This window comes from Gasterosteus aculeatus, chromosome 15, assembly GCF_964276395.1.
Source record: "Gasterosteus aculeatus chromosome 15, fGasAcu3.hap1.1, whole genome shotgun sequence".
Taxonomy (NCBI): domain Eukaryota; kingdom Metazoa; phylum Chordata; class Actinopteri; order Perciformes; family Gasterosteidae; genus Gasterosteus; species Gasterosteus aculeatus.
Window position 1 is genome coordinate 9,884,613 of NC_135703.1, and position 23,136 is coordinate 9,907,748.

Here is a 23,136-nt window from a genome sequence, read left to right on the forward strand (position 1 = left end):
AAACCGTGAGAAATTACTGTTTAGCGTAACTCTTTTTCTGGTCTAAGTGTGCTACCCAGGAGGGCCGGGGGAGTTTCCTCTTTGTTAGCGGTGTAAACTGACCAGAGGTAACCCCTCTCTGGCCTCATTAGGGCAATTCAGCGCGAGGAACTCACCCTCTCCTCTCAGTTTGTATGGATTTACTGTTTGTGTTGGAAAGATGAGAATTAACAACAGAAACACTTGCTATGTTTTAATGTCACATTGCTACTCTTCACATAGGCACATTCGTTTGGTTACAGTTAAAGCAGTTGCAGTAGTGATGATAAATCGATCAATCTTGCCACTTATTTAACTATTTACAATAAGATTATTTCAAATGTGACTCGATAACTTCCAATGTGTTGCTATTCTCAAAGGAGGTAAAAACCATCACAAAAAACATTAAACACGAACACACTTCATGCATATTTCATTCAAGGACTAAAAGATAAATGTACAGGGTTCTGATCAATCAGATATTCATAAATTAATTCTGTATTGCACATCCTGACAAGTCCATTTCAGGTCAAATTCAATTCAAACCATAAAAACAAATATTCCTCTATTGTCCACTCAAATCAAAACGCCATTTGTCATTCTAGCAGCAATATTTTGCTCCAATTCTGCATCTCAAAATACACATGCAAAGACAGCAGGCTGCGACTTTTGGAAAAAGGACCTATGCCCCATCGACTGCATGGACTATTATTCTAACCAAACAGATAAGGGGATTTGAGTGGACTTGAGATAAGTGGCACAAGCTCCACGAACTGTCTTCTATGCGGCATATGGAGCAGAATTTAAAGAGGCACAGGTAAACAACAGCTTGTACGGGCTGAGAGTCCACGTACCAGTTTACATCCGAGATCATGTGACGCCATCTGCATCCATTTAAAGTGTAGCCACATGATGTGCAGATATTTTCAAATGTGTAAATGTTTCTTCTCAATGTTTCACTTTGATACCAACATAACCACCGTAGCAACATCCAGGTCTTCAAAACCTGTAGAGCTGATTATCGCAGCTCTTGTCATCATCTTTCACACGATCACTCTTCAGAGATTTCAAAAATATAACTTGGATTCAAGTTCTGACCAGTAATTGTATTCAAAATCAATCTGAAATAATGTCACCCATACTGTACAGCACAGGATATTTGTTAAAGGTAATACAAATCCTTTGCATGTAATATAAGTTATGCATGAATAAAATGTCATATGTTAGGAACCTGTTCAAAAGGTTGCTGCAATATATCATGTAGGCTATTTACATATTTGCACACATTTTTGGTCTATCGAGTGACCAGTGCAACTGTGCGAGACAATTCTTTTACTCGCTCTCTCTTATTGACTTCAACAAGTTTCATCAAATTCAAACGCCTAAAGTCAAGGAATTGGAACCGAGTGAGCAGTTGGGAAAATCCTTTTACAACACGTCTTCATTCATTCTGACAGGTACAGGCGAGGCAATGCTCGTTTTCAGCGCCAACGCCCAAATGAGGAGCGTGTGCATATGTCCACAGTTAAATAAGACTTTATAGGTAGCGTTTCATCAGTACGTCTGGGAGCTCTTATATACAATGCGTGGTCATTCCTTTAGACACATTACAGGCCGTAGTCAAAAACGGAAAAATACATCTCTCTCGTAAGATAGAGGAACGTGAAAAACAAGGTTTCCTTGAAATTAATGAAATGATATCAAGAATAATGGAATAATAAACAAACACTACAAATGCCCAATTGTTAATTCCAGGGCTTTAAAAGCAAAATAAAATACGCACTAAAAATCTGCCCATAAACAATGCGATGAAGGACAAAGTTGAAATTACATATGGTGCATAACAATCTTCTTACTATTTCTCTACGAACCACTTTTCAAGTAAACGCTGGGAATCGACGCTCTGTCCACCTTTAATCCACAATTGTGGCCATTTTGTATCTTGTTTAAAGCCTTGTGCTCCTTCTAAAAAAAATGCATTTGCTTGTGTTGCTGTGGGGATCTAAATGAATGATCCACGGAGGTAATACTCGACATAGTTCCACCATTCCACCAAGATATCCACCTTTAAAAACCATTGAACACACAAAATAAATAACAAAACGGAAAGGAATGACACCGGCTGCATGTATTCGGTACGAGAGCTCAACCAAATCTGGAAGTGAAAGAAAGTCCGACCGTCACATTAAATCCCCCATCATCCTTTGCTGTTCGTGGTTTTCTCGTGAGAACCAACAGCAGGCTGCGTTCAGCAACGCAGGGTGTGACCAGGTCATTATCAGTAAAATTGACAAAAATTGTAAACCTCAGACCGGATTTAGACTGAAGCCTCAAATATGCATCGGCGAGAAGGCGTGGAAAGGAAATTGGGCCTCGTCCTCGTCCAAAAAGAAACACTGGAAGTAGGGCAGCTCTTCTGCGGAGGACAATAAAACATTCAGTACAGTTGAGTACACTTTGACCCTTGCCTCGCTCTGACAGAAGAAGACCGCGCATGCAAGCTACACATTTGAGTGACATTTGCCTTATGAGACTGGGCTTTTGTACTTACCTTCAATTTGGAAGCTGTCTGATACAGAAGGCCCAGCTATCAAAATAAGAACACAATTGTAATCATAAAACAATAGTGTTACATTACTCAAAAAGACTGCTTTCCAATACAGTACCTTTTATTTTCTCCTCCATGGCAGCTTTCTTCTCAGTAGATCTTTCTACAAAAAAAGAGCATTTTCTTTGTTTAAAAAAGTTAGTATATTAAATGTTATAAAGTTAGGTCAGAATTAGGTTGCTGTACCTTTCTTTGCTGGCTCTTGTATTTCTTTAAGAACTCTATCCTCTGGAAATAAAATATACACCAGATAAATAATAATTATCAGTTAAAGATACAAAACCACTTCCTGCAGGGGAGACAGCAACTGTTACTGGTACTGCACCTTTAGCTTTCTCCTCCTTGGTTGTCCTCTTCTCAAATGTTTTTTCTAAAATCAAAAAATAAAGTTGATTTCTGTCCATTAATAAATCCTGTCTACAGTGTACAGTAGGTGAGCAGGCGTGATTTAAACGGGTACAAAAGCAGATTTTTGACAATCAAGATACCTTGTTTTACAGGCTCTGCGTTTTCTTTACGAACTCTGACCTCTGCAATGAATCACAAAGTTTCCATTTTTGTTCCAGAATAACAGAATGGCAAACATTACTTTGAATGTATAATTAGTTGTAAAAGGACAGGCCTAAGGCCCAATGGCAAAGTAAACACATCAGCCTCTCAGGATTGTTAAAACAACAGCATGCTTGTTCAGTCATGTACTGGATTATATTGCTCAATTCTACGCCCTCGATCTACGATGCATGTTCCATAGATAATCTGTGCTATTTCGTAAACCACAGATAAACCACAAAATAGTTTCTTAAATTGATCTAAATAGTCGTTAAATAAGATCAAAGTGTCCTCGGACTAAACACTGTACCTTTCTTCACTGCAGCCAGTTTGCTCTTTTCTTTAGGAGTCTCCAGTTCTACAAAAGGGGAGATAAGGACAACTCTGACATTCGGGACCCAGAACTTGAGAGCCACTATTAGCGTGTCCTTCAACTATGCATATTGCAGCTGCAGGGCCACAGCAATACAACAACAATATTGGTTTAACCTCTAGAAGCAGCTTGCAGAGGATGAGGGATCTACAACTAGAAAGCAGTTATTAGTTTTAAACTGCAGTTTTATATTTTGGATTTGTTCCTTTTTGTTTGTTTTCTGCAAAAACAATGTTCACTTCACAGTTTGTGTTGGTTTGTCCGCTTCTGATGCTTCTAGCTTTGATTTTAGAAGGGAATCTCCCACTTCAAAGGGTCAATACGTTCTGTACATCTACAACATTTACAACACATTGCTAATATTGGTGTGTTGAATGGCCTTTGCTTTATTGTACATCTACATTCTAAAAAGGTAAGTGAGGTGAATTATAAAAGCATTACAGCATCTGCGTGTGCAGTAGTTGTCAGTTGTACACCTGTTCACACAGACACTATTCCTCAGGATCACAGGATGGAAACAGCAGTTTGCCGGTGGAGCTCCTACAGTCTCAAAATGTTGATGTATTGTCGGTCACATAGACAAAGCGCTCGTTTCTCTGAGCCATCCAATCAGAGCGTTTACAGAACATGACCTACATTGTCTAACTAGATCACTATAATTACAATCTCACATGGATTACTCTGAAGCAGGACTAATGTACCTTTTCAATTTACGTGGACTGCTTTGGACTTTTTCTTACTTCTGTGAGAAAAGCCCATTAATGCATGTTCATTTGTGACGATACCTTTTTGTTTGACCTTGTCCTCTGAGTAGATGACATTGTAAGCATTTGTTGATACTCACTCAGTAGCTTTGCCATCTATTTGGTTTATGTTGCTGAAGTAGCACAACAGTATATTTGGTGTCTAACTACAACCCAAACCAATCAGTGCGGGCTACCTTTCTTCCTGAGGAGGGATTTGACATTTCCCTTGGTGTCATCCTCAGTTTTAGAAGGAGCTAATTAATGAAAAAAAGGATATTTTTAAATTGCGACTTTTCATCATTTAAAAATAAATATAAAATACTTTGACTCGTCTGTTTTTTTTGCTGAAACCTACCTTTCTTTCCACGAGGTGGCTGAGGCGTCTCCTTTGTTAACTTAATTGCTGAGCATAATGAAAATAATAATTGTTAGTTAACCTTTTACCAAATAATGATAGATTGAGTTGGCTTTACCTTTTCTGGCGAGAAGCAGCTTGGTCTCAGGTTCTAGAGAGAAAGAATAAGTGGCGTGATTAAGATGTTCTTTAACTAAATCACATTTCTTAGAGATTTGATTTAATATGTCATATTATAACATTTCAGGAAAATCTGAATTTTATTTAACAGTTTCCTAATCTGAAAAGAAGAAAATGCATCCATAAAGCTAATGAGCACCTTTCTGTGAGGTTTTTGTCTTTGTATTTTCTTTTAGAGCAGCTTCTATAAAAAAAGGAGGGAAAATGTCACAATAAATCTATTAAAAAAAAACACAAGCTTAGAAATACAGTTTATTCTAAATCAACATAGTTAACCAATTAAAAAAAGCAAAAAACAAAATTCTTTTGAGAAAAAACAAAACGGAAAGCTCTGGTTTATTTAAAATTTGAAGTTTGGAATACAATTGAAATCAAAATATACTGTATACCTTTCTTCAGTTTCACAATCTCCACTTTATCCTTTGCTATGAGACATTTTTGTGCGGTACTTTTGCCACTGTAAGAAAATAATTCAAGCACAAACTGCAGGGGCTGGTTTTATCTTAAGTGGAGCAGGTTCTGCCACAGAACATTTAAGGCTCATCATTCCAGAAAGTTAAATACAACCATATGTCATGTTCAACCCAAACCATAATGCCATAAAGACTTAAGTTGTATGTAATGTTTGAAGTGTACCTTACCTTTTTTTGCAAAAGCTGCTTTGACTTCCTTTTTTGGCACTGTGACCTCTGAAATAGTGAATAAGTGCAGGTTTAGGCTCATCGACAACCATCTCAAACATGGAAGAATCTGAGTCTGATGCAGCAAAAAACTCAAAATTCAAAAGACACACACAGTATGTTGTTGCAGTTCAAGATTTTGTTTATTGTACTTATATTATTATAACATTCACAAATGATACCTCTTTTCATGTTGACTGTTTTGGCCTTTTCTTTTAGAGCAACAGCTTCTGTGTGTCAAACACGTAACCGGGGAAGTTTAATCTCCATTGCTTTTAGGTAATTGAAAACATCAACATGAACAAAAAACGTTTGTGTTACCTTTCTTAGCAGGACCCGCTTTTGCTTTGTCCTTTGAAACGTCTGTGTGACCAAATAGGATAGACAATGTTATTTTTGTTAGTTTTACATCAGAAACATAAATGCGTAATATTGTTCTAGCAAAGCCTTTTCTTCGTAGAAGAAGGTAAGTATTTTTATTTCTCGAAGAAACATATTTCAGTCAACTGTAAACAGTGTATTTATAATCTCAGTTGACAATGTATCAACATACCGTGGTATGGCCAAAAATCCACATCCCGGTATTAAGAAAGATTCTGACGGTATCCCGGTATATCACCTACTGATATCACATATTGCTTTTTTAAATAAACACATTCATTCATTGACCCCGAAAATAACCGTGGCTACCCGAACAGCTGTTCTCCGCTCACTGGCCAACTTACGCGAAACTGGCCAGTGAGTTAGCTAGTTAGCATGTTAGCTTGCTGTGGCTGCCAGTGTTGCCACCAGTGACTCGACAGACTTTGCAATAAATATTTTTCTAATCTAACGCAATTTACGTTGGATTTTCCCAAACCAAAAAACTTTCGAAACAGACTCTTGGGCACAAGTTGTGTTGATGCATCTCTCTTCTCTCGTTGTTCGTCCAGTATCCCTCTTTTCCGTGTTTTCATGTAGCAACCGAGTTAGCGTTACTTCGTGGTGCGGACGATACGGTCAACGAAGAGGTTGAAGAGGAACCAACGACTCAGACCCAAGTCTGATGTTTTTAGGTGAGAAATTGGATGCTTGACGACCGGAATGAGTGACTCTCACGCTCAATGCGTGAGACTTTAGAGCCCTGGGTACGTAAGTAGGGAAATCTTATACCGTGCAGCCTTAACACAAAGCCTATTAATGACGGGCTATAATTAATGCAATAATTATACAGAGAGATTATTTAGCCTACGCTCATTTTTATCTGATTTGTACATTCCTCTGATTGAGAATGTCCTCAAATGGGCAGCATCAGTGAATCCTGTCAATTTCTTCCTACGTTTTCTTTTATTGGGCTCATGACTGGGGGATGAGATAATTGTATATTATCATATTTCCTTTGATATAGCTTTAGCTGTTCTAGTAATTTGTAAATATATTTTCACGTCTATTTTGAACGTGTTATAAAACATTAAAATATTAGGTTGTGCACCATCAGAAGAGGTAACGAACCCCCGTAAAAGTTAACTGTTACAAAATTAAAAGCATCCTCTTACCTTTCTTCGCAGGTTCTGGTTTGGCTTTCAAGTCAGGGTGTTTAGAAATCTCTATTATTGGTAAATATAAAATAATAAAAAATTAATCAGCACAGGAAAATTCATCAACACAAGGGTAACATATTACTGTTAAATAGTCTATTATTTCACCTGCTTTCGTAACATTGAGAAGTACTTTAATCCTCTGTGCAGCCTTCTTAGGTTCATCATCTGAATTAAAAAGGCAAAGCTGATCAGTGAACAGTTTCACACAAAATAAACTGCGGAAATAGATAAAGCCACATATGAATCTATCTTTCCTTCATCAGGGTCCAGTCAGGCCTCTCTGGAACGTTCTATTATTAAGCACTTAAAACTTTAAACACGTTAAACTAATAATTTACCAATATCAATTGCTAATATCATCATACTATTTTGTGATCTTTGCTTCCAGGCTTTCCATTACCTCGTTTAACACGCGTAGGTGTGATTTTTTCCTTTGGTTCCTGTACGGGCTCTTTATGAGCTGCCACTGGAAAACAAAACAAAACCTTGAAGATTTAGGTTTAAATAAAGATCAGTTTTTATGATGTTAAAAACTTATGATCTTTCTTTGAATATGCACCATATGTGCATCTGTTGTTATTGAAATAAGACATTATTGAGCGACTAAACTAAAAGCATCAGATCAACAAAAACATTCCTCATACCTTTCTTTGCAGATTCTTGTTTGGCTTTCACTTTAGGAGTTTCAGGAACCTCTATTATTGGGAAATATTTGAAAAAATGTAATTATTTACTCACCTTATTTTCTTATTAAATGTGTGATTATAGGACTTTATGCACACAGTGATTCTAACAGATGGTTTGAGTCAAGGAAAACATTCAGATTCTTAGACATGTCATATTGATACACATTAAGTGGTTTTGTTGATTCCATAATAAAACCGTCCGTAGTGAGATTCCATTAATATGAATATATGATTGTTAGAATAGTTCTAAATACGGCTCCTCTCTTGATTGATTGATTGATGATATTTTAAAGCTTTACTGTCGTTTGCAATACTCACAATGTAGCTTTAAGTTCCCATTCGGTTACACTAACGGACCTTTTCCTCACCTGTCTTTGTCACAATCATGTGCTCCTTTTTCGGGATAAGAACTCTCTGCTTTTTGGCAGCTTTCAGCACCTCGACTGCCCTCTTGGGTTCCACAGCTGAAATTAACAGCAGAAAGTGACCATTTTCAGGTGAGGACAGGCTCTCGTTTTGTTTTTTATTTAACCAACTTGGTTGGACTGCGTCACTGAAATATTCATCAATTACTAATACTAATAAAAAATATCACAGTGATCAGAACTTTTACATAGTGTAATATCTCACCTGCGTTTGTGACATTACGGTGTTCCTTCTTTAGAACAGATGCAACCTCTTCCTTGACTACTTTAATCCTCCTCTCAGTCTTTTTGGGTCCAGCATCTGAATAAAAAATGTGAAGCTTTTTGACCAGTTTAACGTTGATTATACAGAGGAAGTATGCCCTCGTTCCAATGGAGATTGTCCTTCAAATGCAGTTTAAATGGTAAAATCTGTGAGCGTAGATTTGAAGGACTACTTTGGGAATATAAAACCTTTACAAAGTATACTTATTTTGTAGTATTAAAGTGATATTGAGCTGATGATATTATACACGCTCAACATCAATATGCAAGCGTTGACATAGAGCGACATTAGCATGGCGATGTCTCCATTTTTGTCAATTGTTCAACCAGCGGCACCATCGTGTATTACAACCTGACGCTAGCATGTGCCTACCTTTCTTAGTATCACCAATCTGGACAGGTTGGTCTTTATGGGTCTTTTTGATTTCTTTCTCTGTGGAGGGTTTTGTTTGTTCTACGTTTTCAATAGATATTTTCTTTGCTTCCCTTTGCTCTTTGGGAGTCACTTCTCTCTGGTCTTTGGAGGGTTTCTCAGGGTCTTGTTCTTCAGAGAGCTTCTTTAGTTCATTTTCTTCCTTTCGAGAGAGTATTGTTGATTCCTTTCCATCTCTTGAAGGTTTCTCTTGTGCTTGTTTTCTTCTGGAGAGCTTTTTTGGAACTGCCTTTTCTTTGGAAGGTTTTGCTTGGTTTTTCTCCATTGAAGATTTCTTTGGGTCTCTTTCTTTCTTTATGGGTGTGATGACTTCTTTTTCCTCCACTGAAAGTATTTTTTCTTTTTTATCCCTCAGAGACGGCTCCTTGTCTTCCGTCCCTTTCTTTAAGTATTTTACTTCTTTGTCATCTTCAGATGGATTCTTAACCTCTTTTTTCTCTTTTTCTTTTGTAGGTCTCTTGATTTCTTTGTCCTCCTTCGGTGGCTCCCTTATTTCCTTTTCTTTTGAATGTTTCTTCAATTCTTTCCTTTCCTTGGAAGGCTCCCCTGCTTCCTTCAGTTCTTTGGGCTTCATTACTTTCGCTACAATTTCTTCTTGAGGCTTTTTCAGTTTCAATTGTAGCCTTTCTTTGAGTGATTTATTCTCATCTTTGTGAGACTTCATTTCAGTTTGTTCTTCTTTCAGAGGTTTTATCTCTTCTTTCTGTTCTTTAAGATGTTTCCTCACCTCTTTTTCTTCTTGAGATGGTTTTATTTCTTCTTTCTGTTCTTTAAGATGTTTCTTCACCTCTTTCTCTTCTTGAGATGGTTTTATTGCTTCTTTAACTTCTTTAAGTTGTTTCTTGGCTTCTCTTCCTTTTAAAGAAGATGTATTAACTTCCCTCTCCGCCCTTGATGGTTTGTATACATTTCTATGTACTTTCAATGGTTTGTTGGCTTCTTTTTCTTCTTTTGGCGAATTCTTTAATCCTTTTCCTCGGTTAGATAGTATCTTGACTTCTCCCTTTTCTCTGGATGGAGTGCTGACTGCTTTCTTTTCTTTGAGTGGTGTCTTGACTTCTTTCTCCTCTTCGGGTGGTGTCTTGACCTTTTTCTCCACTTTGGGTGGTGTCTTGAGTTCTTTCTCCTCTTTGGGTAGAGTATTGACCTCTTTCTTTTCTTTAAGTGGTTTCTTGTCTGCTTTGTCCTCTTTGGGTGGAGTCTTGATCTCTTTCTTTTCTTTAAGTTGAGTCTTGACTTCTTTCTTTTCTTTGGGTGGTGTCTTGACTTCTTTCTCCACTTTGGGTGGTGTCTTGACTTCTTTCTCCTCTTTGGGTGGAGTCTTGACCTCTTTCTTTTCTTTAAGTGGTTTCTTGTCTGCTTTTTCCTCTTTGGGTGGTGTCTTGACTTCTTTCTCCTCTTTGGGTGGAGTCTTGACTTCTTTCCTTCCTTTCGGTGGTGTCTTGAGCTCTTTCTCCTCTTTGGGTGGTGTCTTGACCTCATTCTTTTCTTTAAGTGGTTTCTTGTCTGCTTTCTCCTCTTTGGGTGGTGTCTTGACTTCTTTCTCCTCTTTGGGTGGTGTCTTGACTTCTTTCTCCACTTTGGGTGGAGTCTTGACTTCTTTCCTTCCTTTCGGTGGTGTCTTGAGCTCTTTCTCCTCTTTGGGTGGTGTCTTGACCTCCTTTTCTTTAAGTGGTTTCTTGTCAGCTTTCTCCTCTTTGGGTGGTGTCTTGACTTCTTTCTCCACTTTGGGTGCTGTCTTGACTTCTTTCTCCTCTTTGGGTGGAGTCTTGACCTCTTTCTTTTCTTTAAGTGGTTTCTTGTCTGCTTTCTCCTCTTTGGGTGGTGTCTTGACTTCTTTCTCCTCTTTGGGTGGAGTCTTGACTTCTTTCCTTCCTTTTGGTGGTGTCTTGAGCTCTTTCTCCTCTTTGGGTGGTGTCTTGACCTCATTCTTTTCTTTAAGTGGTTTCTTGTCTGCTTTCTCCTCTTTGGGTGGTGTCTTGACTTCTTTCTCCTCTTTGGGTGGTGTCTTGACTTCTTTCTCCACTTTGGGTGGAGTCTTGACTTCTTTCCTTCCTTTCGGTGGTGTCTTGAGCTCTTTCTCCTCTTTGGGTGGTGTCTTGACTTCTTTCTCCACTTTGGGTGGAGTCTTGACTTCTTTCCTTCCTTTCGGTGGTGTCTTGAGCTCTTTCTCCTCTTTGGGTGGTGTCTTGACTTCTTTCTCCTCTTTGGGTGGTGTCTTGACTTCTTTCTCCACTTTGGGTGGAGTCTTGACTTCTTTCCTTCCTTTCGGTGGTGTCTTGAGCTCTTTCTCCTCTTTGCGTGGAGTCTTGACTTCTCTCTTTTCTTTGGGTGGTGTCTTGACTTGTTTTTCTTCTGTTGAATGTTTCTTGACTTCTTCTTGAAGTAGTTTTGTTACGTTTGTCACGTCTCTGTGTGGAATCTTGACTCCTTTCTCCTCTTTGGGTGGTGTCTTGACTTCTTTCCTTCCTTTCGGTGGTGTCTTGAGCTCTTTCTCCTCTTTGCGTGGAGTCTTGACTTCTCTCTTTTCTTTGGGTGGTGTCTTGACTTGTTTTTCTTCTGTTGAATGTTTCTTGACTTCTTCTTGAAGTAGTTTTGTTACGTTTGTCACGTCTCTGTGTGGAATCTTGACTCTTTTCTCCTCTTTGGGTGGTGTCTTGACTTCCTTCTCCTCTTTGGGTGGTGTCTTGACTTCTTTCCTTCCTGTGGGTGGTGTCTTGAGCTCTTTCTCCTCTTTGGGTGGTGTCTTGACTTCTTTCCTTCCTTTGGGTGGTGTCTTGAGCTCTTTCTCCTCTTTGGGTGGTGTCTTGACTTCTTTCCTTTCTTTGGGTGCAGTCTTGACCTCTTGCTTTTCTTTAAGTGGTTTCTTGTCTGCTTTCTCCACTTTGGGTGGTGTCTTGACTCCTTTCTTCTCTGTATGTGGTGTCTTGACCTCTTTCTCCTCTCTGGGTGGTGTCTTGACCTCTTGCTTTTCTTTAAGTGGTTTCTTGTCTGCTTTCTCCTTTTTGGGTGGTGTCTTGACTTCTTTCTCCTCATTAGATGGTGTCTTGACTTGTTTTTCTTCTGTTGAATGTTTCTTGATTTCTTCTTGAAGTGGTTTTGTTACGTTTGTCACATCTCTGTGTGGAATCTTGACTCTTTTCTCCTCTTTGGGTGGAGTCTTAAGCTCTTTCTCCTCTTTGGGTGGTGTCTTGACGTCTTCCTTTTCTTTGGGTGGTGTCTTGACTTGTTTTTCTTCTGTTGAATGTTTCTTGACTGCTTCTTGAAGTGGTTTTGTTACGTTTGTCACGTCTCTGTGTGGAATCTTGACTCCTTTCTCCTCTTTGGGTGGTGTCTTGACTTCTTTCCTTCCTTTCGGTGGTGTCTTGAGCTCTTTCTCCTCTTTGGGTGGAGTCTTGACTTCTCTCTTTTCTTTAAGTGGTTTCTTGACTTTTTTCAGTTCTTTAGGTGTTTTCTTGCCCTCTTTCTCTTCTTTAGAAGTTTCCCTGAATGGTTTCTCCTCTTTAGATGTTTTCTTGATTTGTTTCTCTTCTTTTAGTGGCGTCTTGACTCTTTTCTCCTCTCTGGATGGTGTCTTGACTTTGCTCTCTTCACGTGGTTTTGTGACTTCTTTCTCCTCTACAGGTTTTTTTTCAACTACTTTCTCAACTCGAGTGGGTTTATTGCATTGTTTTTCTTGTCTAGTGTGTTTCGTGACCGTCGTCTGTTCTTTCGATCGTTTCTTGACTTTCTTCAGGGCCTGAGTTGGTTTTTGAGGTTCCTTCTCTTCTTGAGATGATATATTTACCTCTTTCTTTTCTGCAATTGGTTTCCTGACTTGTTTCTCTTGTCCAAGGGATTTTATGACTTCTTTTTCTTCTTCAGATGGTTTCTCAACTTTATTATCTTTTCTTGATAGTCTCTTGACTTCTCTCTCTTCCTCAAATGCTTTTGTGACTTCTTTCTCTTCTTTCTTGTATTGTGTTTCTTGTCTAGTCTTCTTGACCTCTGTCTGTTCTTCAGATGGTTTCTTGATCTCTTTCTCCTCTATAGGTGGTTTCTTCACTTCTTTTTTGTCGTTTTTCTTCACATACCTCTCTTCTCTAGATGGTTTCTTGATGTTTTTCTCTGCTTGAGTTTGTTTCTGGACTTCTTTCACTTTGTGAGATGATTTCTTTACTGCTTCCTTTTCTTGAATTGGTTTCCTGACTTCTTTCTCTTCTTCATGTAGTTTCTTGACCTCCTTCTCACCTTGAGATGGTTTCTCGACTTCTCTCTCCTCTATAGATGCTTTCTTAACTTCCCTTTCCTCTTTCTCATCTTGAGGTATTTTTTTGACTCCTTTTAATGATTTATTTTCCTCTTTCTCTGCTTTAGTTTCTTTCTGAACCTCTTTCTCTTCTTTAAGTAGTAGCTTGACTACTTTGTCTTCTTTTAGTGGTTTCTTGACTCCAGTGGATGGTTTCATGACATCTTGTTCTGTTTTAGATGGTTTCTTGGCGTCTTTCTGTTTTATTGGTTTCTTCGCTTCTGTTTTTACTTGAGTAGGTTCTGTCACCTGTTTTGTTTCTTTCTCCTCCTTAGTATGCTTCACTCTTTTCTCTCCTTTGGGTGGTTTATTGGGTTCTTCCTTCTTTTTAGTCTCTTCTTCTAAAAGTAATCATCAAATTGTCAGTATTCAAAGATATCAGTTACAGACTTGTAACGGCTAACCACCGTTAGCATTAACTCCTATTAGTACTGAAATATGTTACAATTAAAAAAATACATCATCTGATCTCCATATTTTTTGTACATTATGATCTACAGAAGTTAACAACCTTGTTTTTGTTCTTTTGTGCAGTATTTTTCTATTTTCATCAATATGTTTAATTACCTTTGTGCTTCAGTGGTTTCTTCTCAAATGGTTTAGCCTCTTCCTTTAGCTTTTCTTCTTTTGGTTTCTTTTCAATGATTTCCTCAAGTTTGGCTCCCTCTTTTTTCTCCTCCTCGAGGTCTGTAATCAACAATACATCTTCTTTCACGTATCAGGTGTTTCTATGCATTCATTACATTCTTGTTTTTTACTAGATAGGCTACCAAATTAATGCACAATATGAAAACTTTAAGAAATATAAAATGTATATTGAGAGTAAGTAATATAAAAAAGTGCAGAATTTCAAAGTGTTACCTTTGATAATGGCGTCTTTAACTTCTTTTCGTCTTTCCTTTGCCGCTTTGAGAACTACATTACATCATGAAGAGATATATAAAAGTAAACAGAACAATTGACAGCGTATTCTGACCAGAAATCACTCTGCATATTCTCAGCCCAGGCGTATTCGTAGTGACATGACAGGTGAACTTGCTTTCATATCAGCACTATAAGGCTAAAAGCACTGATGAAAAACACACCGCAATAAGGCATCATAACGTTAAAGCCTACATTTGATAGCTGGAGTGAAGAGATTAGTCAGTGACAGTAAGTCACAATAGTTAGTTATTCAGTAATATATTATTGATATATAACTCTATATCATCTAATACATACAAATGCTATTTACTGTCCTGATCCAGAATCCCTTCCTCAGCCTGTTAGCTCCATCTAGCTGCCGTTTGCACTGCTGGCGCTCTGCCTAATGCAACGGCTGTTTGGTCTAAAGCAGGAACCCTGTTAGCACCTTTGAAAATAGATGGGCCTTTTCTGAGTCACGAAAAAAAACAAGATCCCAGCTTAAGATTCTCTTTTGGTGCCGCTATTCACACCTGTCACGATGAGTATATTTAAACACACCATCTTATTGTGAAATATGCTCCTCTTTCGTGTAGTCAGATGAGGAGAAGAAGGATGGAATGTACAAAGTACAAAGATTTGCAGAGAAATCAACATTTTCTAGAATGGGACTAGAAGCCATGCATAGAGGTATAAGTGGCAACGGCAACCTTGTTTCCCTCATGAAAGTGGAGCTTATCATGATTACAGAGCCATCCGGGTCCTACCGCCTAAATGTGCAGATTAAACACAAAGCTAAATTTAGAGGCTTTGCTAGTACAGACAATGTAAGGATATGAGTTGATTTTTGCTCTTGGGCAACACAGATGTTAAGATGTGTCTGAGCGGGTTTTTAAACTCAACTATGGATACTTCAACAACTATTTTATAGCCTATTCTTGTCTACATTTTGGCCCCATTATAAGTATGCCGCATTACATTAACAGGTTGTACTTTGTTCATCTAGAATATTTTCTAAAAAGAATTAATCTCTCACTCACATGCAAGTATTACAATTATTACATTCAACAAACATCTTATTGGTCCCTTATAACTTTTGTCACATTGCAAAGACAATAAAGAAAAATAAATACCCACACTCACGTTCCAGAAACATTCGCATTGCTTGATAATGAAAAAAAGGATGAAATAGATGAGATGATAGTGATAAAAGCGCTGTACCTTTCCCACGTTTGTGAAGGTGTTCCTCTTTGTGAGCAGCTCTGGAGCCGACTCTTCTCAGTCTCTCAAAGGGAACATGAACCTCCCTTTTTTGTTCAGATTCAGATTTCACGCTTTCAATCTCGTCATTGTTTTCATCACGTTCGTTGATGATGTCAGAGTATTCATTGACTGTTGTTTCCTCTTCTATAACGTTGTTGGATTCGGGTATGACACCTGCATTATTTGGTGTTTTAGATGATATAATTTCAAAATCAAGACGTTGGGCAGATGGCTCTTCTTCTTCATCTCCTTTGTCCACTTCCGTCGTCTCCACTCTGAACGGTTCTTCTGCTTCCTCCTCCTCTAAATTCTTTTTATCTTCAGCATCTAAAGCTCCTAGTTCCTGGTTAGTTTTAGAAAGCTGATCGTTGATATCAGTAATTTCATTTATTTCTTTGTCGCTTCCTTCATCAACACGAAGATCTTCATCTTCGTTCTCCTCCTCATCAAAATCTTCCAATGATTTTACTTGAACTTCTACTGTTTTTTTCTCATCATCTATCCCAGCCTCTGCCAAATCTTCTTCAGATTCGGTCTCCTCCTCGTTTTCAATTACAAGTTCTGTTGTTGTCTCTTCGTCCTCGCCGTCTTCCTCCTCCTCCTCTTTATTGTCTTCCAAATATTCAACTGCATCTTCTGTTTTTGTCTCCTTCTCTTCCTCACCATCTCCTATCAACACGTCCTCCTCCTCCTCCTCCTCCTCCTCCTCTAATTCTGCCACAAGTTCTATATTTGTTTCATCCTCTCCTGCATGTTCCTCCATTATAGTCTCCTCCACTTCCACTTCAGTTTTACTCTCCTCTTCTTCCTCACCATCTTCTACTAAAATCTCTTCATTTTGTACCTCCCCGTCCTCCTCATCCTCGACCTCCTGCACCACCAACACCACCACTTCCTCCTCCTCCTCTACCAGAAGTCCTGTTTTTGTCTCCTCATCATCTTCTATGGTGTATTCTTCAATGTTAGTATCCTCCACCTCCTCAACTTCCACTTCAGTTTTTCTGTCGTCTTCTTCCTCACCATCGTCTACGAAAACATCGTCAGTTTTTTTCTCCTCCTCCTCCTCTTCGTCCTCCTCCCTCTCTTTTACCAAAATGTCTTCAGATATGGTCTCCTCCTCCACTTCCACTACCAAATCTTTTTTTAATGCATCCTCTTCTGTATGTGTTTCCTTCTCCTCTTTCGCCAAAACATCTTCAACTTTGATCTCCTCTTCCTGCTCCTCACTTGGTTCATCTACTTGTTCTTCTTCAGTGGCTGTTTTAATAATATCTCCACCTTCTTCTCCTTCAGCATCCTCTGTTTCTTCCGCCTCATAAATCGCATCCTCCTCTGTTTGAATCTCCTCATGTTCCTCCTCCTCTCTGTCGACCTTGTCTCCTTCATTGATGGCTGGTGGTTTATGTTCTGTTTCTTCAAGGTTGATATGTTTCACTAGTGACGTGATAGTAACAGATTAAGTGCCTGTTATCGATCTTGTATCAGACTAATAAATGTGACTAGGGAAAGAAATGATGAATACCATCCTCCTCCTCCTCCACGTCCACTTCGTAGGCAGCTTCAGTGGAAACGTCTCCATCCTCCTCCTTGATCTTTGAGTCTGGGGCTTCAGCAGCAGAAGCAGCAGCAGCATCTTTGGCAGCTTGCATGATCTCTGTAACTGTACCATCAACCCATGAGACCTGTCTTATCTGACCGTCACCGTTGGGGAAGCAGTACCAAACTTATTCTCAAGCACAAAAGATGGGGTGAAATGATTGCAACAGTGGCCATTCATAACATTTTATTGTACACACCGTATGCCGCAGTTAATTACATTCACAATTTGCTTGTATCATTTAAATTAGCTCACTGCCAACACATTGTGAGAAGTGGGGTTTGTGCGTCAATACTTTTTGACATTTCTACTGTAGATGTGCATTTAATGGGGAATATTATTAGTGGCTGATGGGTTTTACTAGTTTTTGGACAGAAGTCGTCTACCGTAGGAATGAGTACTAGTCATACATTAATAATTGCACATGTACCTGATCACTTAAAAATAAATAAATGCTATTGGGAAGACGGTCGCATTATGGGTTCTTTTAGCACGTTTCTCTACATTTGTGAACATATTTTGACTACAGGCAAAACTTGTTAGTTTTATGAATTGTTTTTTGTATTTTTTTAGGATTTGTTAACAAAAATACTAAATATAGACTATAACCGGACTACCTTTTTTTTTCGTCCCACACTACTATTATTACCACAATAAAATAAAATACTATATTGAAGGCTGCGTTTTGAACAGTGGTTTAGATCAAACGACTAAAATGTTAAATAAAATATTCCAGGCAAAAACACCTCATCCAATACAAACCTTACATTTACATTCATAAACACATGCAGTATATCAATGATGTTTAAATGAATACAGGTTACAGTTGGTCAGTAAGTCGTTGGAATGCAAAATATAGCACACAAAACATAACTTGAACAAAATTGGTTTGAGGCCAAAACACACAAATGCAGAGTTCCATGAAATGTTAAATCCAACAAACGGTACGAGTGACAAACAGAGAGCGATGCAGTCACCAAAACTGTAAAGACATTTATCACAAGTGTACAGTAGTTAGAAATGACGCACAGTTGTTAAAGTCCAAAACAGAATTTATTGGAACAAGATTAACATAAAATTTCATCCTATTTCAGGCAATTGCTACATTTGAGAACAATTCACAAACAGAGAAAAACAAAAATCTATGCAAACATGCATATAGGGCACCTATTTGCTGGTAACACACATATCATATTTCCCAACAAAACATTATAGTGCATGGTTGTATTTCTTACCTTTTCCCAAAGACGGAAGAAATTCTCCTAAATTTCAAAGAAAATATGGTAATTGAAGAAAATTGCTTAGTTTTGAAGAAATTATTTTAGTGAGGAAAAAGGATAAATCTTCTATCACTCACCTTTTCTTCGTAACATATTCAAATTAGATGGGAGAGCTACAGCTTCATCTAAACAAAGAGAACAAATAGACATGTTGTGCTGGTAGTATTTAGTAAAATACTTGTAGGTGAAAAAACTTTTAAAAAGTGAAACCTTTTTCAGATACTACATTTACAACAGGTTCTCCTAAAAAAGAGAAGAAAAAGTCAAGGCTTCAATAGATTTTGTATTTCTATATATAATAAATATATGACAAATGTGTCACTATATAACTTATTTATTATTATAGTATTTGACTGATACAAACAATTATACCTCGATCAGCAACAAGCATGCTCGACATGTAAGCCACGAACAAATCTTTCTTGTCCGAGGCCTCCAACAGAGCATCTTCAACCACTTTCATGGGGTCAATGGAAACTTCTGGCATGATGTCTGAAATATTGCCACAATCAGTCAAAAATGCTCTTTGTAACACTATAAAAATGCATCTTTTGATTACGTAACTTAAATTACCATTACCATATGTTAATTTGAGTAATAACAGTGAACAACTAGCAATAGTCAACATGCGTTAAAAATATTACGAGACCTTGTTGACCAATCAGCGTGGAGACGTAGCTCACAAGCGTGTTCATCTGCTCTGTGCTGATTTCTGCTGTTCTCTTTAGAGCTGACGTCGGGCTGAATCCCACAGCATGCTGCAGATCTGATCAACAGAAAGGTAAAAAGGTCAAAAGTTAGCAAATACACAGAAGAGTGCATTGTATTGGCAAACACAGTAGATCATAAGACGTACATTTTACTGTGTCCAGTATCACGTCCAAGGCGGCAGAGAGCACATCCTGGATGTATCCGGCTATTCCACTCAGAAAGTCATTAGTAACACTGAAGACATTTCTACCAACAACCACAGGGTCCATGAAGCTTGTGTCGGTGGTTCCTGAGAAGAACAAAGGCGCATTCAAGCCAAAAAGCTCCAGTGTGTCACTTCATTCAACAAATTCAAACCCTGTTTGTTACACAGACATTTAGACAGTCAGAGACCAATGGGAAAAAGACCTTATCCGCCAGTAATGAACAATTATTAATACAAAAATAGTAATACTACATATCCACCCCAAACACAAGCTAACAGTTACCGTGAGATAATATTGATTAAGGATTAAGGAATTCAGGCAACAAATAAAAATTCAACATTCCAGACATTGTGTTGTGTTGTGACAAAAATACAATACCTTTAGTTAAATCCAGCACACTGTCTACGATGGCACAGAGTACGTCCTGGATGTAGCCCACTAGTCTACTCACGGTGTCATTTGTAAGACTGAAGACATTTCTGCCAACTACAACAGGGTCCACGGAGGGAGTATCCACGGTTCCTGAGGTTCCTGAGGAAAAACAGTGGAAATCTAATGAAGACGAATACGTATGCTGTTTAAAAACGTTGTCTTTTTGATATCTAAGATGTTACAGATTAGAGGGATGGTAAACGAGGACAGTGAATACCTTTCACTACATCCAGAATTGTGTCCAGAAGGGCACACAGCACATCCCGGATGTAGCTCCCCACTCCACACACAAACCCATTAGTAACATTGAAGACACCTCGGCCTACGACCACAGGGTCAATGCAGCTAAGGTCAACTTCTCCTGAGAAAAACATGCGAGGGAAAAATGTATTAATTATTAGTTTATTATCGGTTTATTTGTTGTGAATAAAGAAGGGAAGACATACAAATTCCTCTGTCACAAGTATTAAATATGGAATACGCACCTTTATTTACATCCGATATAGTATTTAATGCGGAGTCTACAATGGCGCACAATGTGTCCTTGAAGGTGGCCACGACTCCACGCATTAAGTCATTGGTCGAATGGAAAGCTTGTCTACCGATGATCACAGGGTCAACATAGCTGAGGTAGAAGTTCCCTGGAGGAAAATGATTACAGCCATTGTCACAGCACATGTATACTAAAATGGAAGAAACGTTGATACTTTGAGTAGTCTGAAGGTATTTTCCTACCTTCCTCATCGGAAAAATTGCGAACAAATCCATCTTTTGCATCAGATATTTCTTTAGCTACGTAGGTGGCAGCGGACGTGGGGTCACTTAAATCGGGTGCACATTCTGGGGATAGAAGAAGTCTTACATTTCACTCGCAGCTTTTACACTGTGAAAAGGAGTAGCATGCATGCACGCTGTCTCTCTCACGCACCCTGAAACTTATTGAGTAGACTTGATGCTTCCTCGACGGCGTCGTTTACAGCTCCAATGGGGTCCGAAACGATTTGCTGAATGTCTGAGATCAATAACAGGATTAGTGATGATTGGTGATTGGTTTGATGATTGGGATACTAATGCTAAAGATGCATCGGTGACGTACCAGGGACCGCCTTGTACTCCACAAAGTCAAACATCACTACTCCGACCACCACCCAGGACAGGAGAGCAGCCAGAGCCACCAGCAGCTCCGCGGACACTTTCAGCTTCCCGAGGAGGCCCAGACCTTTGGACTTGACGGGGATCGTCTGTGGTGGAGCTGCTCCACTGGACCCACTGGCTGTGGAGGAGGAGGAGGAGGAGGCAGCTCCTTCGTGTGGAAAAAAAGAGCAAAGAGATACTTCAGTCACTCAGGAGACATCATCCATGCAGTGATGTTGTCTACAACTTTTGCCGATTCGTCCTCTGCTAGATTGGAACAAGCAGAAACTTTATTGGTAATTTATTCAATTTTTGTAATGTTTACTTTAAAGGATCGAACCCGTTTTCACTGAAAACAAATAACAAATGAACAGTGGCATGCAGGTATTTATATGAACTTGTTTTCGGTGCTATTTCAACCATACACCTTCATTTCTTGGGGCTGTACATTTTTTTAACTATAGAGCCAGAGATGAAAAAAATAAAAAAATAAATTAAACAAACAAACATAGTTGGTCAGTCTGGGACATCATATGTTATCCGTCTCTTTATTTTTTAGATCAACATTACTAGTCAGTTTACAGAAAGATATGGATCTGTAAAAAAAAAAAAAACTCATTTCAATTCTTTTTAAAGTTGTGGATTTTACATATTACTTGTTACAGTAAAATATGCATGAATGGATCATTAAATATAATGGTGAATTATGATAAATAATGAGTCTTAATAGTAAAACATTGTTTTTGTTCATCGGGGCGGCACGGTGGCGTGGTGGTTAGCACCGCCGCCTCACAGCGAGAAGGTCCTGGGTGGACTCCGCCCAGTGGCCTTTCTGTGTGGAGTCTGTGTCTGCGTGGGTTCTCTCCGGGTTCTCCGGCTTCCTCCCACAGTCCAAAGACATGCTCTGGAGATCAGGTTGATTGGGGACTCTAAATTGCCCGTAGATGTGTGAATGTGAGTGTGAATGGTTGTATGACCCCCAACCCCAAAACCCCAACAACTTGTCAGCAGGTTTCCGATCTCTGGTTGTTGTGCAGAAATACACAACTTTTCCGACTTGAACTCAAACCATTTCTTGTCAGTGAGAAATTAATGAAAGAAACAAATATTGACTGCAACAGAACGAATAACCACATTGCTCATAGAAATACATTGATTGAGAAAATTGATTTTTAGGGCCTATTATTAAGCACATGGTTTAGTAATTAATACTGTTGATAAAAAATAAACATAATATACATATTAGCAGTTCTTGGTGTACATTATACTTTGAATATCACTGAGGAATTCCCTGTGGCATATTTACTATAATAACGTCCTTCTATAGCCACTTCTCCAGTTTCATTTCTACAAACTGCAGTCAAACCACGATACATGAAATCTCATCTGTGATCAAATAAAATGTGTTGACTGGCATGGCGCCTTTGCAAAAAAAAATTAAAGTATTGGCCTATTAATTAAATGGCAAAAGGATAGTTGGAAACCAGAGGTCAGCCCCAGCAGCAGTCCCGTCTGTCACAGGAGAGGAACGCTTAATGCTCTGGCTACACGATATCCGGTATTTATAGCAACCAACTTTCAGCACGTTTCCCCAGAGACATTGCCCTTTATTTACTGCACAGCTCATAGATGCTTTCAGTTCAGTTATATAATAATAATAATAATAATTATGTCCTAATGTAGGTATTCCTACCTTCCGCCATGGTATTATGGAGACAATTTCAGCTATAATCCTTGATATTTGGAGCAAAGCCTCCTCATGCAAAAGTGAACGGAAAATCACAGCTTCAGTTGGAGTCCAGTCAGCATCCAGTTATTACGTGACAAAGTCAATTATTCCATTTCCACTTGGGCACCACAATCTTCTTTCCTGATGTGTGTAATACACAGGTTGAACTTCTCCAAGATAAAAAAAAAATAAAAAATGAAAATCACACTTGAATTGTAAGACTTTGGAGCTGCCCGTGTGGCAGCATTGCAGAGGGGGCTGTGACAGAATACCCCCCAGTGTTATTGGTGCCTCACATGGGTATAGTTCAGAGCACAGCACGGGAAGCTTCAAGGTAACTGTATCCGGGAGAAGGTTCCAGGATATTCTTAGCTGGGGCTCTGCACACCAGTCGCTCCGGCGGCCCTTTTTTGGCGGTTGAAGCGTTGTGTGAGTGTGGTCAGTCAGCTGAACAAGGCCCCCTTATGACGCACTATACTCTTTATGACATTTTAATGACATAATAAAGGCTACTATGACTCTGATATTCTATTATATCATCATTTACCATTCATACAATATACAATTCAGACTTTTTGACATTTTGATGATATGCTATAGAATGACTTCTAAATACATTTACTGTATACTTTACTATGACTTTAATGACATTCAATATGGTGATTTCTCATGACGCACTATACTATGCCTTTTTTT

The 23,136-nt window shown here is 38.7% G+C and overlaps 1 protein-coding gene across 16 annotated transcripts; it reads right to left on the reverse strand.

The window, feature by feature from the left end:
• Positions 1-219: 219 nt before the first annotated feature.
• Positions 220-22,747, reverse strand: LOC120833021 (uncharacterized). Of its 16 annotated transcripts, XM_078089554.1 has the most exons (39): positions 22,405-22,747; positions 20,674-20,880; positions 20,506-20,589; positions 20,313-20,417; positions 20,063-20,218; positions 19,795-19,938; positions 19,524-19,676; positions 19,085-19,228; positions 18,878-18,994; positions 18,601-18,720; positions 18,439-18,471; positions 18,306-18,353; positions 18,184-18,210; positions 16,874-17,011; positions 15,310-16,785; positions 14,047-14,100; positions 13,753-13,872; positions 11,438-13,526; positions 8,838-11,407; positions 8,406-8,501; positions 8,144-8,239; positions 7,734-7,784; positions 7,490-7,555; positions 7,195-7,254; positions 7,045-7,095; positions 5,831-5,872; positions 5,692-5,739; positions 5,471-5,518; positions 4,969-5,013; positions 4,768-4,800; positions 4,650-4,697; positions 4,489-4,548; positions 3,486-3,533; positions 3,115-3,156; positions 2,952-2,996; positions 2,813-2,854; positions 2,685-2,729; positions 2,570-2,605; positions 220-2,434 (listed from the first exon to the last, which is right to left on the reverse strand). In XM_078089554.1, exons 1-39 carry the CDS (start codon positions 22,412-22,414, stop codon positions 2,349-2,351), a joined length of 8,883 nt encoding a protein of 2,960 aa, XP_077945680.1. In that variant the 5' UTR covers positions 22,415-22,747; the 3' UTR covers positions 220-2,348. The 16 variants fall into 16 exon arrangements, with proteins under 16 accessions (XP_077945680.1, XP_077945679.1, XP_077945678.1 ...); XM_078089553.1 differs by having other exon boundaries at positions 8,838-13,523; XM_078089552.1 differs by having other exon boundaries at positions 8,838-13,526.
• Positions 22,748-23,136: the final 389 nt, after the last annotated feature.

What these genes read in the sequence shown, in the direction of transcription:
- LOC120833021 (XM_078089552.1), bottom strand. An exon ending in GAAACCACTGAAGCACAAAG is followed by an intron (nt 13,527 to 13,752) that starts GTAATTAAACAT and finishes GATTACTTTTAG; the next exon opens with AAGAAGAGACTAAAAAGAAG. An exon ending in ACCAGAACCTGCGAAGAAAG is followed by an intron (nt 5,873 to 7,044) that starts GTAAGAGGATGC and finishes TTGGTCACACAG; the next exon opens with ACGTTTCAAAGGACAAAGCA.